Raw genomic sequence first — 14,413 nt, forward strand, 5'->3', positions numbered from 1 at the left:
CCCTGGGACTTAGATTCCGTGCGCTGGGGGCGCCTATTCAGTGGAGTGCTAGTAGTACCGCCGGGCGGTCCCTTACACCATGTGACCTGCTGTGACCAATCACAGCAGGTCACATGACAGTTGTATACAATGCATGGCTTCATTCATGCCATCCATTGTATACTGGTGTCTAGCTGTGAATGGTCACAGCTAGTCACATGCATATGTCATGTGATTTAGCTGTGGCCAAATCACAGCTAAGCACAAAAAAAAAACCCTGAATTAATCGATTGTCATTCAGGTAAATGCTTGCTTATAGCAAAGTAATTCTTTGCTATAAGCAAATTGTGCGTAAAAAAAAAAAAAAAATATATAAAATACTGATCACTTCCCCAAAGTAGTACCGTGTTACTATGGTAACATTGTACTACTTTGGACATTTGTGAAATCTTAAAAAAAAAAGAAAAAAAATTAATAAAAAAATATATATATTTTTTTTTTTTCATACTGTCACCAGTCAGTGACCCTGATCACCGCCATGCCAGTTATATGATGACGCTGTGCTCCATTGGTGACAATATGTAAAAAAAAAAAAAATAGTGAAACTAATTTTTTTTTAATTTTTCGAAAAATTCTGACAAAAATACAACTTCAAAAAACCCGCCATGCCTCTTATGAAGTGTGTCGGACTGTCTACTTTGCAAAAATGGGTCATTTGGGGGATATCTATACTGTTCTGACATTCTTGGATCTCAAGAAATTAGATTGGCTGTCAGTACTTCAGGATTGATCAATATTCAGATCTATACCATAGTTTGTGAACTCTATAACTTTCCCACAAACTAAAAAATACATCCTAATTTGGGTTATTTTCACCAAAGACATGTAGTAGAATACATCATTTTGCAAACTTATAACAGAAACAAAAAAGTGTGTGTGTTTTTTTTTTTTTTTTTTTTTTGTTAATTTAGCAAAAAATAAAAACCCCAGCGGTGATTAAATACCACCAAAAGAAAGCTCTAGTTGTGTGAAGAAAATGATAAAATTTTAGTTTGGGTACAATGTTGTATGACCGCGCAAAGTGAGAGAGCGCTGAAACCTGAAAAATGGCCTGGGCAGGAAGGTGTAAAATTGCCCGGTATTGAATTGGTTAAATACTCTTATCAGGGGTATGTATTCAAATTTACCAAAGCCCTCCTAGAAGATTTTTGGTGAAAAACCACCTGAAGGATCCAGTCTAAGCTCTGGCGAAGAAGTCCCTGATGCTATAGAGCAGTGGTTCTCAACCTTTCTAATGCCGCGACCCCTTAATACAGTTCCTCATGTTGTGGTGACCCCCAACCATAAAATTATTTTCATTGCTACTTCATAACTGTAATTTTGCAGTGGGAGGAGTAGTGCCACGTCATTGGTATCAGTGGTAGGAATAGTGCCCCATCATTGGTGTCAGTGAGGAATAATGCCCCATCATAGGTGTCAGTGGGAGGAATAGTGCCCCATCATTGGTGTCAGTGGGAGGAATAGTGCCCCATCATTGGTGTCAGTGGGGGGAATAGTGCCCCATCATTGGTGTCAGTGGGGGGAATAGTGCCCCATCATTGGTGTGTCAGTGGGGGGAATAGTGCCCCATCATTGGTGTGTCAGTGGGGGGAATAGTGCCCCATCACTGGTGTCAGTGGGGGGAATAGTGCCCCATCACTGGTGTCAGTGGGGGGAATAGTGCCCCATCACTGGTGTCAGTGGGGGGAATAGTGCCCCATCACTGGTGTCAGTGGGGGGAATAGTGCCCCATCACTGGTGTCAGTGGGAGGAATAGTGCCCCATCACTGGTGTCAGTGGGAGGAATAGTGCCCCAACACTGGTGTCGGTGGGAGGAATAGTGCCCCAACACTGGTGTCGGTGGGAGGAATAGTGCCCCAACACTGGTGTCGGTGGGAGGAATAGTGCCCCAACACTGGTGTCGGTGGGAGGAATAGTGCCCCAACGTTGGTGTCAGTGGGGGGAGGAATAGTGCCCCATCGTTGGTGTCAGTGGGGGGAGGAATAGTGCCCCATCGTTGGTGTCAGTGGGGGGAGGAATAGTGCCCCATCGTTGGTGTCAGTGGGGGGAGGAATAGTGCCCCATCGTTGGTGTCAGTGGGGGGAGGAATAGTGCCCCATCGTTGGTGTCAGTGGGGGGAGGAATAGTGCCCCATCGTTGGTGTCAGTGGGGGGAGGAATAGTGCCCCATCGTTGGTGTCAGTGGGGGGAGGAATAGTGCCCCATCGTTGGTGTCAGTGGGGGGAGGAATAGTGCCCCATCGTTGGTGTCAGTGGGGGGAGGAATAGTGCCCCATCGTTGATGTCAGTGACACCAATGATGGGGCACTATTCCTCCCACTGACACCAATGATACTTGCCTTGCTGACCCCTGCTCCAGCCTGGGCTCGCTCGCTCGCTCCCTCTCCCATGGTACAGACACTTACCGGTCAGATGTCTTCCTTCTCCGGCCGCTCTCCTCCTCTTCACTCGCTTGATCTTCGCGGTGCCGCTCGGCTCCTACTCTCCAAGCTCCACCTCCTCGCCGGTGATTGGCCACCTGTGTGCCTCTCCTGAGCTACAGTTCCGGCGGCCAAACACCGGCGAAGGTGATCCCGGGGGTGTGTCCAGATGACAGGGACGGCATGTCATCCCGCCCACACCTGGAGACGGATAGAGGAGCAGTGTCTCGGTTCCTAAGGCCATCGGAAATATGTGTTTTCCGATGGTCTTAGGCGACCCCTGTGAAAGTGTCGTTCGACCCCCAAAGGGGTCGCGACCCCCAGGTTGAGAACCACTGCTATTGAGGGTTATACGATTGCCACCAGAAGAAGTGGAACAGGGATTCTACCTTTGTGTTTCTGGTAGGGACAAATTTGCTTTTATTCTCAATTTAAGGCCTCTATCCAAGTGTTGGAGTCACTTTTTTGATCTGATTGCTTTAAAGTCCAAGAGCAGGGTAAATGGCAGTTACCTTAATGACAAGCATGGCCTTAAATGTATAAAATATCAATTTTATTGATCACGTCACTCCAATAAAAAACCATACCTAAAGGGCATGATAAACTAAACAATGTAGGTTAGTTGGCTCCTATCTAAATTGGCACTAATATGTGTGAATGTGAGTTAGGGACTTTACATTGTACAGTCCTTGAGGGTTAGGGACTGATGTGAATGTATATATGTAAAGTGCTGTGTAAATTGACTGCCTTATAAGTACCTGTAATAAATAAATATACACAAAGATGTCCGGACATCATACAATGAATGTACTGCAGCTCTCCAGCATAGGACTTAAGTCTGTAAGTTAATTAGGTAAAAAAAAGACAAATAAAATGTTATGTGATGTCATCTTGGCAACTCCCCCTTTCCTCTGCTCGAGCCATAGTGGGACTATACAGCCACCTTGACAGGCACAATGAGTGCTCAGATACACAGGCAATTCATGCAGTAAAGAGAGGCATTATGAAGGTGATTGTCAGAAGTGGTTGGCCATGTCGGCTGAGTGCGGTAAGGTGTCCATGAAAGACACTGATATCCAGAGACTGAGACTGCTATGCCCCATGCAGTTTGATTGGGTCTGTGAATCCCTGCTTTACACTCACTGGCTACTTTATTAGGTACACCTTGCTAGTACTGGGTTGGACCCCGTTTTGCCTTCAGAACTGCCTTAATTCTTTGTGGCATAGATTCTACAAGGTGTTGGAAGCATTCCTCAGAGATTTTGGTCTATACAGTGGGAAAAATAATTATTTGATCCCCTGCAGATTTTGTAGTCTGCAGGGGATCAAATAATTATTTTCCACACTGTATTGACATGATTGCATCATTCAGTTGCTGCAGATTTGTCGGCTGCACGTCCATGAACAATTGATACAAGGCAGGATGGATCCATGCTTTCATGTTTACATCAAATTCTGACCCTTCCAGCTGAATGTCGAAGCTGAAATAGACTCATCAGACCAGGCAACATTTTTTCCAATTTTTATTACTCAATTTTGGTGAGTCTGTGCAAATTGTAGTCTGTTTCCTGTTCTTAGCTGACAGGAGTGGCACCTGTTGAAGTATTCTGCCGCTGTAGCCGATCTGCTTCAAGGTTTGATGTGTTTTGCGTTCAGAGATTTGAGTTGCTGTTGCCGTTCTATCATCTCGAACCAGTCTGCCCATTCTCCTCTGACCTTTGACATCAACTAAGCACGTTCGTCCACACAACTGCCGCTTGCTGAATATTATCTCTTTTTGGACCCTTCTCTGTAAAACCTAGAGATGGTTGTGAGTGAAAATCCTAGTAGATCATCAGTTTTTGAAATACTCAGACCAACCCCTCTGGCACAAACAACCATGCCATGTTCAAAGTCACTTAAATCCCCTTTCTTCCCCATTCTGATGCTTGGTTTGAACTTCAGCAAGTCATCTTCACCATGTGTAGATGCTAAAATGCATTGAGTTGCTGCCATGTGATTGGCTGAATAGCAATTTGTGTTACCAAGCAATTGAACATGTGTACCCCATAAAGTGTCAGGTGAGTGTATATGTACATGCTCAATCACCAAGAGCTTGCTCAGCGGACTAGTGATTTGCCAAAATACTGGATCAGGCTGACTGGTAGTGGTAAAGTGTCCATGAAAGACGTTTGATATCCTGTGAGCGCTGTGCTCTGCAATGCTTGCCTGTGGCTACTAACCTTTTCACTAAGTGAGCTTGCTTTTCCAACGTTAGCCTTACTAGGCTATCAGTAGTTACCCATTACCGCATCCTACTATTGACTTGCCTTGCTTGCACTAAGCCATTCTATCCATGTAATATGTATATAACCACAATGTTGTATGGAAATGATATGCTTTTGGAAGGTGGACATTAAGTCATAGTAAGTCATAAATTAGTGACCAACACCACTGTTATGCAATTTATGCTGCTTTCATGCCTGCATTTTTTGGAACTGTTTAGCTTAACCGCATGCCGCCCAGCCACTGTACATATACGGCGGCACTCACAGGCAAAACCACGGTTTAAGACGTGTGTTTTTTAAACAAATAGGGGGTTCGCGTGAGGCGCGCCGCCGCCCTATCTGTCCTGCGGATCACCGCCGCAGATGTCAGTCGCCGGGTCACAGCCGCTCGTTAGCGGCTATGTCCCGACGATCGGCGGCAAACTGTGACAGACAGCACAGCTGCAGTAGCTGTGCTGTCTGTCACTTCCCTGAGAGCTCGAGGATGAGCTGATCGAGAGAAGAGTTTCACTTTCTCGATCAGCCTTGTCCCGCCCAGTACACACCCCCGCCCCCTAGTAAAACACTCCCCTCACTCCTATAACCCTTCCCTGCAAAATAAAGTTAACCCCTTCCTCCCCATTGCCATTAGTACAGTGTCATTTTTTTTTTTTTGCACTGATCACTGTATTAGTGTTTTTGGTGATGTCGGTGACCCCAAGTCAGTACCCCCAATGTCAGAATGTCCGCCGCAGTCCCGCCATAAGTCCGTGGTCGCCGCCATAAGTCCCTGATCGCCGCCATAAGTCCCTGATCGCCATCATAATTCACTGATCGCCGCCATTATTAGTATAATAAAAACCTAAAAATCCCAGTATCTTTCCCGCCATTTGTAAACGCTATAACTTTCACGTAAACCAATTAATTTACACGTATTGGGTTTTTTTTTTTTTTCTTTTAGCAAAGACATGTCGCAGAATGCATTTTGGCAGAAATTTATGACTAAATTTGATTTTTGCATTTTGTTTTTTACTGGACATGTTTTATAGCAAAAAGTCCAAAATATTGTTTTTTCCTCAAAATTGTCAACCTTCTTTTTTATAGCGCAAAAAATAAACGCACATGCGATCAAATACCACAAAAAGAAAGCTCAATTTGTGGGGAAAAAAGAATGTAAATTTCATTTATGTACTGTATTGCATGACCGCGCAATTGTCCATTAAACTAGCGCAGCGCTGTATAGCAGAAAAATGGCGTAAGTTGCAGTATTTATACCATAGTTTGTAAACGCTATAACTTCCACACAAAGCAATCAATATACACTCATTGGGATTTTTTTTACCAAAAACATGTAGCAGAATACATTTTGGCCTAAATTTATAACCGACTTTGAGTTTACTATATATTTTTTATAGCTGAAAGTAAAAAATACTGTTTTTCTTCAAAATTTTTGGCCTTTTTATGTTTATAACGTGAAAAATAAAAAGCGCACAGATGATCAAATACCACCGAAAGAAAGCTCTATTTGTGCGAAAAAAAGGACGTAAATTTCGTTTGGGTGCAGCATTGCATGACCGCGCAATTATCAGTTGAATTAGTGCAGCGCTGAGTAGCAAAAAGAGGCCTAGTCATTAAGGGGGGTAAATCCTCAGGAGCTCAAGTGGTTAATATTTCTGCTGCATACCAACTTACTGCTTTAGTTCTCTATCCATCTATGTTGTTGCAGCCTGTGCTTTTTTCCATGTGACAGGCAGTAGTGGGAATAAGTGTGACCGTTCTCAGCAAACATTTTCGTGGATAAGCTATAGGCCTGTGCTATTTATCCACCAGGAATGGGAGGAAACAGTTATTTGCTAATAACCATAGTGATTTGGCTATTGGGATACCTATTGTAGGCATCACGGCTCAAGCTTTCTCTGGGCATGAGTATACTGCAGCCCTGACTAATTTTTTTTGGTTATTTTTGACCTAATGAATTTATCCAGACTTTAGTTCTGTGCCAGAAAGCTGCGCTACATTCGTTATGACATCCGGATGTCTTTTTGTACATTGTTTAGTTTATCATGCACTTTAAGATATGGTTTTCATTGTCCCAAATAAAGGCACTGGGTTTTGGGCAGCAATAGTAAAACTGAGTACATTTTGTACTGGTTTTATGTTTTTTGATGTATTCAATAAAATTAATATTTTATAAATTTAAAGCCACACTTGTCATTAAAGTAATCACTATTTACCCTGCACTTAGACTTTACCCAAGTGTTGGGGTTGCTTTTTTTGTTCTTATATGTTTTTTTGGTTACAATGACAGCTCCAGATCCAGGGGTGTTACATTGCATTGATAGGAGAATCTGCATATTCCTATTTCTTTATCTCAGAAGTTTCTCAGGCTAGAGCTGAGGATGGAGGGTCAGATTCTTCATTTGCAGTTCAGGGCCCTACCCTTTGGCCTGTAATCTGCTCCACGTGTGTTTACAAGAATGATGGCAAAGGCACTGGCCTCTCTTCAGTTTGAGGTGGGTGCGGTGATTCCTTATCTCCACAATCTCTTCTTTGCAGCTTCAGAGGAGAAATTGCAAGCTCAAATTAGTTTGAGCTTGCAGCCACTTGGTTGCCAGGGTGGATTGTGAATCTTCAAAAATTAAATGTAGATCCTGCACAGGAAGTGCTGTTTTCTAGGCTGTTGGATCAGTTTGATGGAATAGCTAATCTTTTTATGCTGGAAGACAAGTGGTGAAATTTCAGTCCTATCAGCCCCTGTCCATCAGGAAGATGTCAGCTTTGAGAACTATGCCAGCCAGTCAGTGGGTGAGATAGCATTTCTGCCCACTTCAGTTTTTTTTCTTTTTAAAGCTTGAGATCACCAAGTGGAGTCTTCTGATTCCTCTGCCACCAAAGACTTTTTTTCCTTTGTGGGAATCCAAATTGTTTTTGGAAGGACCATTAACCACTTCCCGACCGGCCGTTGCATATAAACGGCCGGACGGTGGCAGTACAGGGTCGGGTGGCCGTTTATGAACGGCCTCCCCGCACCCTGCTTGTGCGCGCTCCCTGGGAGCGCGCAGCACCGCGCTCCGGTGCCCGCTGTGTCCTCCGGACACAGTGAAACACCGATCGTCGGACGGGACCTCTATACAAGGTCCCGATCATGTGATCACTGATTGGCCAATCAGTGATCACATGCAAAGTAGTAAGCAAGATGTCACTTGTGACATCATTGCTTACTACGTGTGAAATCTGTGAATGATCACACAGGTCACATGGTACAAGGCTATTCACAACAGCCTTGTACCATGTGACAAGGTGTGACCAATCACAGCTCACTCTGTATTTCTCAATGAGTGCAGGAATGCACACAGAGAGAAAGAGAAATGATTGATTTTACATCCTATATGGGTGTAAAAGCAATCATTGTAAAAAAAAAAAAATCTTCATCACCCCCCACAAGTAGTACAGTGTCACCATGGTGACACTGTACTGCTAGGGTGACAGTATGTAAAAAAAAAATAAATAAAAAATAATATAAAAAAAATAAAATAAAAATGTAAAAAAAAATGTTTAAAAATTATAATTTTTGGTTATAAACTAATTTGTTTTTGTGTTTTTTTACTAAAAAGATAACGAAATACATTTTGGCAAAGATTTATGATGAAATATTATTTATTTGCAAAATTTTATTAAAAAAAACACTTTTGTTCAAAATTTTTGGACTTTTTTATTTACATAGCAAAAAAAATAAAAATCCCAGCAGTGAATAAATACCACCAAAATAAAGCTTTATCTGTCGCAAAAAAAGGGTAAAAAATGTATTTGGGTACAGTGTTGCATGACTGCGCAATTGTCATTCAAAGTGTGATAGCGCTGAAAGCTGAAAATTGCCCTGGTCAGGAAGGGGGTAAAAGTGTCCGGTCTGGAAGTGGTTAAAGGTCTACTGCCAAAACGAGACGAAGTTAACTTCAGATACAAGTTCCTGGAGCTGGGGAGCTCACTTTAAAGGAAGGATGGCACAGGGAAGCTGGTCCAAGACAGATGCTTCAAGGTCCTTGAACTGGAGAGAATTAAGGGCTATTGCGATGACCTTTATTAGTGTTCTTTAACCCCTTCACGCACATCCTGGCGTCTGGGCCTACACGCTGAGCGCCCGCACATTTGCGTTCATGTAACAAAAAACGCGCTGAGAGCGCGCTCCCAGCACACATTTGCGGTACTCACGGAAAGGTCCCGGTCCGCTCTTTCGATCGGGACCTTTCCCGATCATGTGACGACGCGTCACGGTGGTCACATGATCCCTAAACCACACCCCACCCGCCTAGTCTCCCGGCGTCTGAAAATCTTAAGGCATCGGCGGGAAGGGGTTAAAGATCTTCAGGGTTGCCGTGTGCAAGTCCCCTAGGACAATGCCATGGCAGTGGCATACTTTAACAAGCAGGGAGGCACGAGGAGCGAAGCCCTTCAGTTTTTAGCAACAGAAATTCTGATTTGGGTAAGGTGACAGTTACTTTCCTTGTCAGCGATCCACCTCAAGTGCACACTTAATTCAGTTGTCTATTTTCTGAGCAGACACCAGGTTCAGGAACTGCTCTTTGAACCCGTAAATCTTTTCTGTTCACCAGAGAGCGGGGACAACCAAAAGTAAATCTTTTGCAACTTGAGAGAATGCGCAGGTTCCTCTGCTATCTAAAGAGAGACTGCGGTTCCCTGGGAATGGACGGTCTGGCGCATTCATATAGATTTCATCTGTTATACCTTCCCTATTAAGGAATATTGAAAAGATATTCATCCTTATAGTTCTTTTTTGGCCCCGAAGGCATGGTTTTTAACCCTGCTACAGCTGGTGAGCAAACCATATTGGCATCACCCGCTCACAGGACTTTCTGATACAGGGCTTGCTACATTACCCAGAAATAGCCAGGGTAACACTCACAGCCTGGTTTCTGAAGAAAAGCTCTTGAAGAAAAAGTTGTTTTCGGAGTGCTTGATGTCAACCTTTTTGTCAAGTCAAAATAACATTTTTAGAGCAATCTATAACATAAAAAACAAAAATAATGTGGTTGCAGAAGTGTGCACACCCTCTTATAACTGGGGATGTAGCAGTGTTTGGAATTAAGGAATCACATTCAAAATTCTGTTAAATGGGAGTCAGTACATACAAGTCATCATTTAAAGTGCCTTTGATTAACCCCAAATAAAGTTCAGCTGTTCTAGTAGGTCTTTCCTGGCGTTTTCTTAGTCGCATCCTACAGCAAAAGCCATGGTCTGCAGAGAGCTTCCAAAGCATCAGAGGGATCTCATTGTTAAAAGGTATCAGTCAGAAGGGTACAAAAGCATTTCCAATGCATTAGATATACCTTGGAACACAGTTAAGACAGTCAAGTGGCGAAAATATGGTGCAACAGTGACAAGAATTGGACGTCCCTCCAAAATTGAAGAAAAGACAAGAAAACTGGTCTGGGAAGCTGCCAAGGGCCTATAGCAACATTAAAGGAGCTGCAGGAATATCTGGCAAGTACTAGTTGTGTGGTATATGTGACAACAATGTCCCGCATTCTTCATATGTCTGGGCTATGGGGTAGAGTGGCAAGACTGAAGCCTTTTCTTACGAAGGAAAACATCCAAGCCTGGCTAAAGTTTGCTAAAACACATCTGAAGTCTCCCAAAAGCATGTGGGAAAATGTGTTCTGGTCTGATGAAACCAAGGTTGAACTTTTTGGCCTCATTCCAAAAGATATGTTTGGCACAAAAACAACACTGCACATCATCAAAAGAACACCATACCCACATTGAAGCGTGGTGGCAGCAGCATCATGCTTTGGGGCTGTTTTTCTTCAGCTGGAACTGGGGCCTTGGTCAAGGTAGAGGGAATTTATGAACCGTTCCAAATACCAGTCAATATTGGCACAAAACCTTCAGGCGTCTGCTAGAAAGCTGAATATGAAGAGGAACTTCATCTTTCATCATGACAATGACCCAAAGCATACATCCAAATCAACAAAGGAATGATTCACCAGAAGATTAAAGTTTCGGAATGGCCCCACCAGAAGATTAAAGTTTCGGAATGGCCCAGCCAGAGCCCAGATCTGAATCCGATGGAAAATCTGTGGGGTGATCTGAATAGGGCAGTGCACAGGAGATGCCCTCGCAATCTGACAGATTTGGAGTGTTTTTGCAAGGAAGAGTGGGCAAATATTGCCAAGTCAAGATGTGCCATGCTGATAGACTCATACCCAAAAAGACTTGAATGCTGTAATAAAATCAAAAGGGGCTTCAACAAAGTGTTAGTTTTAAGGGTGTGCATGAGATAGTGGGAAGCGCTTTATCAGGTCCTGTGTTCATGTCCTGGTGTTTTGTATGTCCTGGTGTTTTGTATGTCCTATGGATCAATTAATAAACACTATATTCATCTATCCTCCGGTGTGCGGCTGAAACTTCTTCCTATTGCAGTGTGCACACCCTTGCAACCGTGTTATTTTAGTTTTTTATTTTGAATTCCCTCCACCTAAAAAAGATTTCAGTTTGGTGTTCAACTGAGTTGTACAGTTTATAGGTTACATTAAAACTGGAAAATTCTGAAATAATTTTTTGTCTTTTACGTGCATAGATGTCATATATTTTGACTTGAACCACTAAGTGTAGCTTGCACTGGAATAAATATGCAGCCGGATTTTGTTGAAGGGTGTTTAGTCAATTTAGCTTGGGGGGGGGGGGGGGGGGGGGGGGATGTTGTAGACATGGGAAACGCACACTTTTTTTGAGAAAAAAAAAAGTTTTCAGCCTCTTTGTAATATTCCTTTGAGCTTCTGAAGCTAAATTTAGGTATACTTAGTTGATTAGAATTGTAAACCAGTATAGCGTTTCTGTAAGCTTTGGCCTACTTAAAAAAAAAAAAAAAAAATTGATTCATTAATTGAACTGCTGACTTTATTATATATTTTTGTCCCCTCTAGTTTTTCTCAATCTTCTCTTTTGCAACATGTGGGGGTTACAAGGGAGAAACAAGCCTATTTGTGACATGTACAAATAAGTCATTAACGGATAACCAAACGATGACGGCTCAGTTTGGGTACCCATTTAGGTAAGTTTAACCACCCAGTCTGTGTTTTCTGACAAGTCTTTTGTAAATTCTAAATGGGTTATTTTCATCTATTTTCTTCAGTTGTCCCTCATGACAACTCCATGAGAGAGACATGGCTGCCATTGTTAACCATCTTCTGAAAATGATAGTTTCAGTGCTTTGATTTGCTGACCTGTAATAAGTATGCAGCAAATAGTCAGGACTCCCTAATCTGTATAGTTATTTTGGGTCAGTGACTCAAAGCATTGAAGTCAGAAAACTAGCATGACATTAATATCATTAATGGTAACTAATGCTGTGTTTTATTTTGGATAGAACTAGTGTCAGGCTTTTAGTGCTATTCGGGACTCCATTAACCCTTTTGCTGCCAGGACCGTACGGACCTACAATACTGCTTCTAGCAGGCCAGGTCTGTACGCTGTACAGATCTACATTCCTTTTCTGCTGTAAGTTCATGGTCACTTCAGTGACCATGAACTTATAGCAGAGATGTTCATCAGACTGCTGAACAAAACAATATTTCCGATTAGCGGCTAACAAGCCACTGATCAGAGCTATGTTTCTTTCCTGAATGAACAAGGTCAGTAGTGATCACTCTGTTCGTTCATCACTAGCACATAGTAAACTGTCTCTGTACAGACTCTCATTCATTACAGTGCAGCTCAGGTTACAGAGAAAGGGACTGTCTTCAGTTCCGTTCTGTCTAAAGAAAAAAAAAAAAAAAAAAAGGCATTAAGGTCCCCCCCCCCCTTTATTTATATATATATATATATATATATATATATATATATACATACACACCCTGATGTCTCTCTCCAGAGCCCTACCTGAAAAAGAAATGCGTCAAAATGTCTTTTGCCGCTGAAGCCCACGTTCAGATCACGCTCTAGGAGCTAATGACTGGGTGAGGAAGCAAGTCGCTGCCTCCTCACCACCTATTTTAACCCCATTTTTGTCAACAAATGTGCTACAACAGATGAGGTGCTTGCTAAGACTTGAATGTATAGCATTGAGAAAGCGGAATCGCTACAAGTCAGGTCAACTGTGCTGCGGGCGTGCAGCAAAGCTTTACGGCTGCAGCTTTCAACCACTTGCCGCACAGTCATATATCTGCTACGTCATTGAACTTCAAGTGGTTGTACCGCCTTCCGTGGCTCCACCAGGAGACCCAAGCAATCGACTTGCGGAGTGTATTTTTAGCAAAAATTTTGTTTGATAAACATTTGCACAAATATCATGGAGCCTTAAGTATCCATATCGTGGAGCCTTAAGGATCCTTCTTTTTATTCTACTGGTCCTGTGCATTCAGAAAATATATGGTTTGGAGGGGTTTTTTACAAACTCTGAAAGCTGTTAAGGAAAAATTCAAAAAAGCAATGGAAAAATTGCAAAAATAGTCCGGCCAACTGAGTTTATAAAGTGGAGCAGAGGGCCTGGCAGAAAAAGGGTTAGAGATTTACCCTCACTGCCTGTCTTGCTGACAAGGTTTTACCAGATAGGAAGTGAGTGAAACTCTGCAGCGTTCCCTTTACTTCTTAGTGAAACTTTTGTCAGACAGAAAACAAAGGTAAATCTCTAAAATGGAGACCCAAATAGCAGTAGAAACACAGCAGGAGGTCTACTACTTCCTCACTGGAACAAAAAAAATAGAAAATGTTTTGGGTTTGATTTTAAATATGTAAACAAGTTTCTTGTATTTACTCTTATCAGCAATTTCTTTGGACTGCCAAGGGTGACAATGCTACTCCACCAATAGATATAATATGGTGATATGTCACCTTGGGACTGAAAATGTTACTGGCCTGGCTCATAAGGTAAAAATATGCAAGGGGAGTGTTAATCCAGTATAGTCTCTGCCACATACCATATCACAAGGTTGCACCAGAATATCTGATTAACTGCTGTATTCAGTCTCGGTTACAGACCTGCACTCGTTTCTATTCATTATGAAATAGAAACTGGTGGTGGCCCAAATAGACTTGAAACAGGTCTGTCTGCTCCATTAATGTGGTGCACACCACTTCTGACTGTGTATAATGGAGCAGGAAGCTTAAATAATCCCCCTGAAGGTTTTTATTAAGAATACAAATTCTTACATTTTTTTTTCTGTTTGTCTTCAGGCTGCATACTGTTTTATTTAAAGGATTTGATCAGATCTGTAAGGAGATATGGAAACCGTTCTACCTCTCCGGGGATTATTCTTCTCCAGCAGAGTTTTATGTTACCATTGCTGTATTGGCTTTCCTTTACTCTATGGCTGCCCTTGTATTGTATCTTGGGTACAGGCATCTTTATCAAGACTCTACAAAAGTGCCACTAATTGTAAGTCCTATCCGTTTTGCTGTGTTTTACTATTATGGTTGCTACAGCTATATGCAACATACAGTGCTACTCAAAATTAAATATATGGGGGAAAAAAACCAAATTCGTTCCATAATAAATCTCCACAGATAAAAAAGACCGCACGAAAACGATACATCCATAAATTTATATAAAAATAATTACAGAAAATGCTGTGAAAATCAATAAAGGTGCATCAAATCAATACATCAATAGTCCATCCAACAAACTATGTGGTGGAAAAGAAAAATGAATTTTGCAAAATCAATGCAATTGTATGTTAAAATTATCAATCCATGCA

The 14,413-nt window shown here is 42.2% G+C and overlaps 1 protein-coding gene across 1 annotated transcript in view; it reads left to right on the forward strand.

Annotated features, from left to right (window-relative positions):
* The window catches only part of SYPL1 (synaptophysin like 1), a 59,156-nt gene that overhangs the window by 16,959 nt on the left and 27,784 nt on the right, over positions 1 to 14,413 (forward strand). Inside the window, exons 2-3 of the mRNA XM_089685298.1 lie at positions 11,645 to 11,772; positions 13,893 to 14,094. Of these exons, the coding sequence (XP_089541424.1) occupies positions 11,645 to 11,772; positions 13,893 to 14,094 (330 nt within the window). The remainder of the gene's footprint in view (positions 1 to 11,644; positions 11,773 to 13,892; positions 14,095 to 14,413) is intronic.

Source organism: Staurois parvus, unplaced genomic scaffold (genome assembly GCF_062004578.1).
Source record: "Staurois parvus isolate SC_StPar_1 unplaced genomic scaffold, SC_StPar_1.0 ptg000019l, whole genome shotgun sequence".
NCBI classification, from domain to species: Eukaryota; Metazoa; Chordata; class Amphibia; order Anura; family Ranidae; genus Staurois; species Staurois parvus.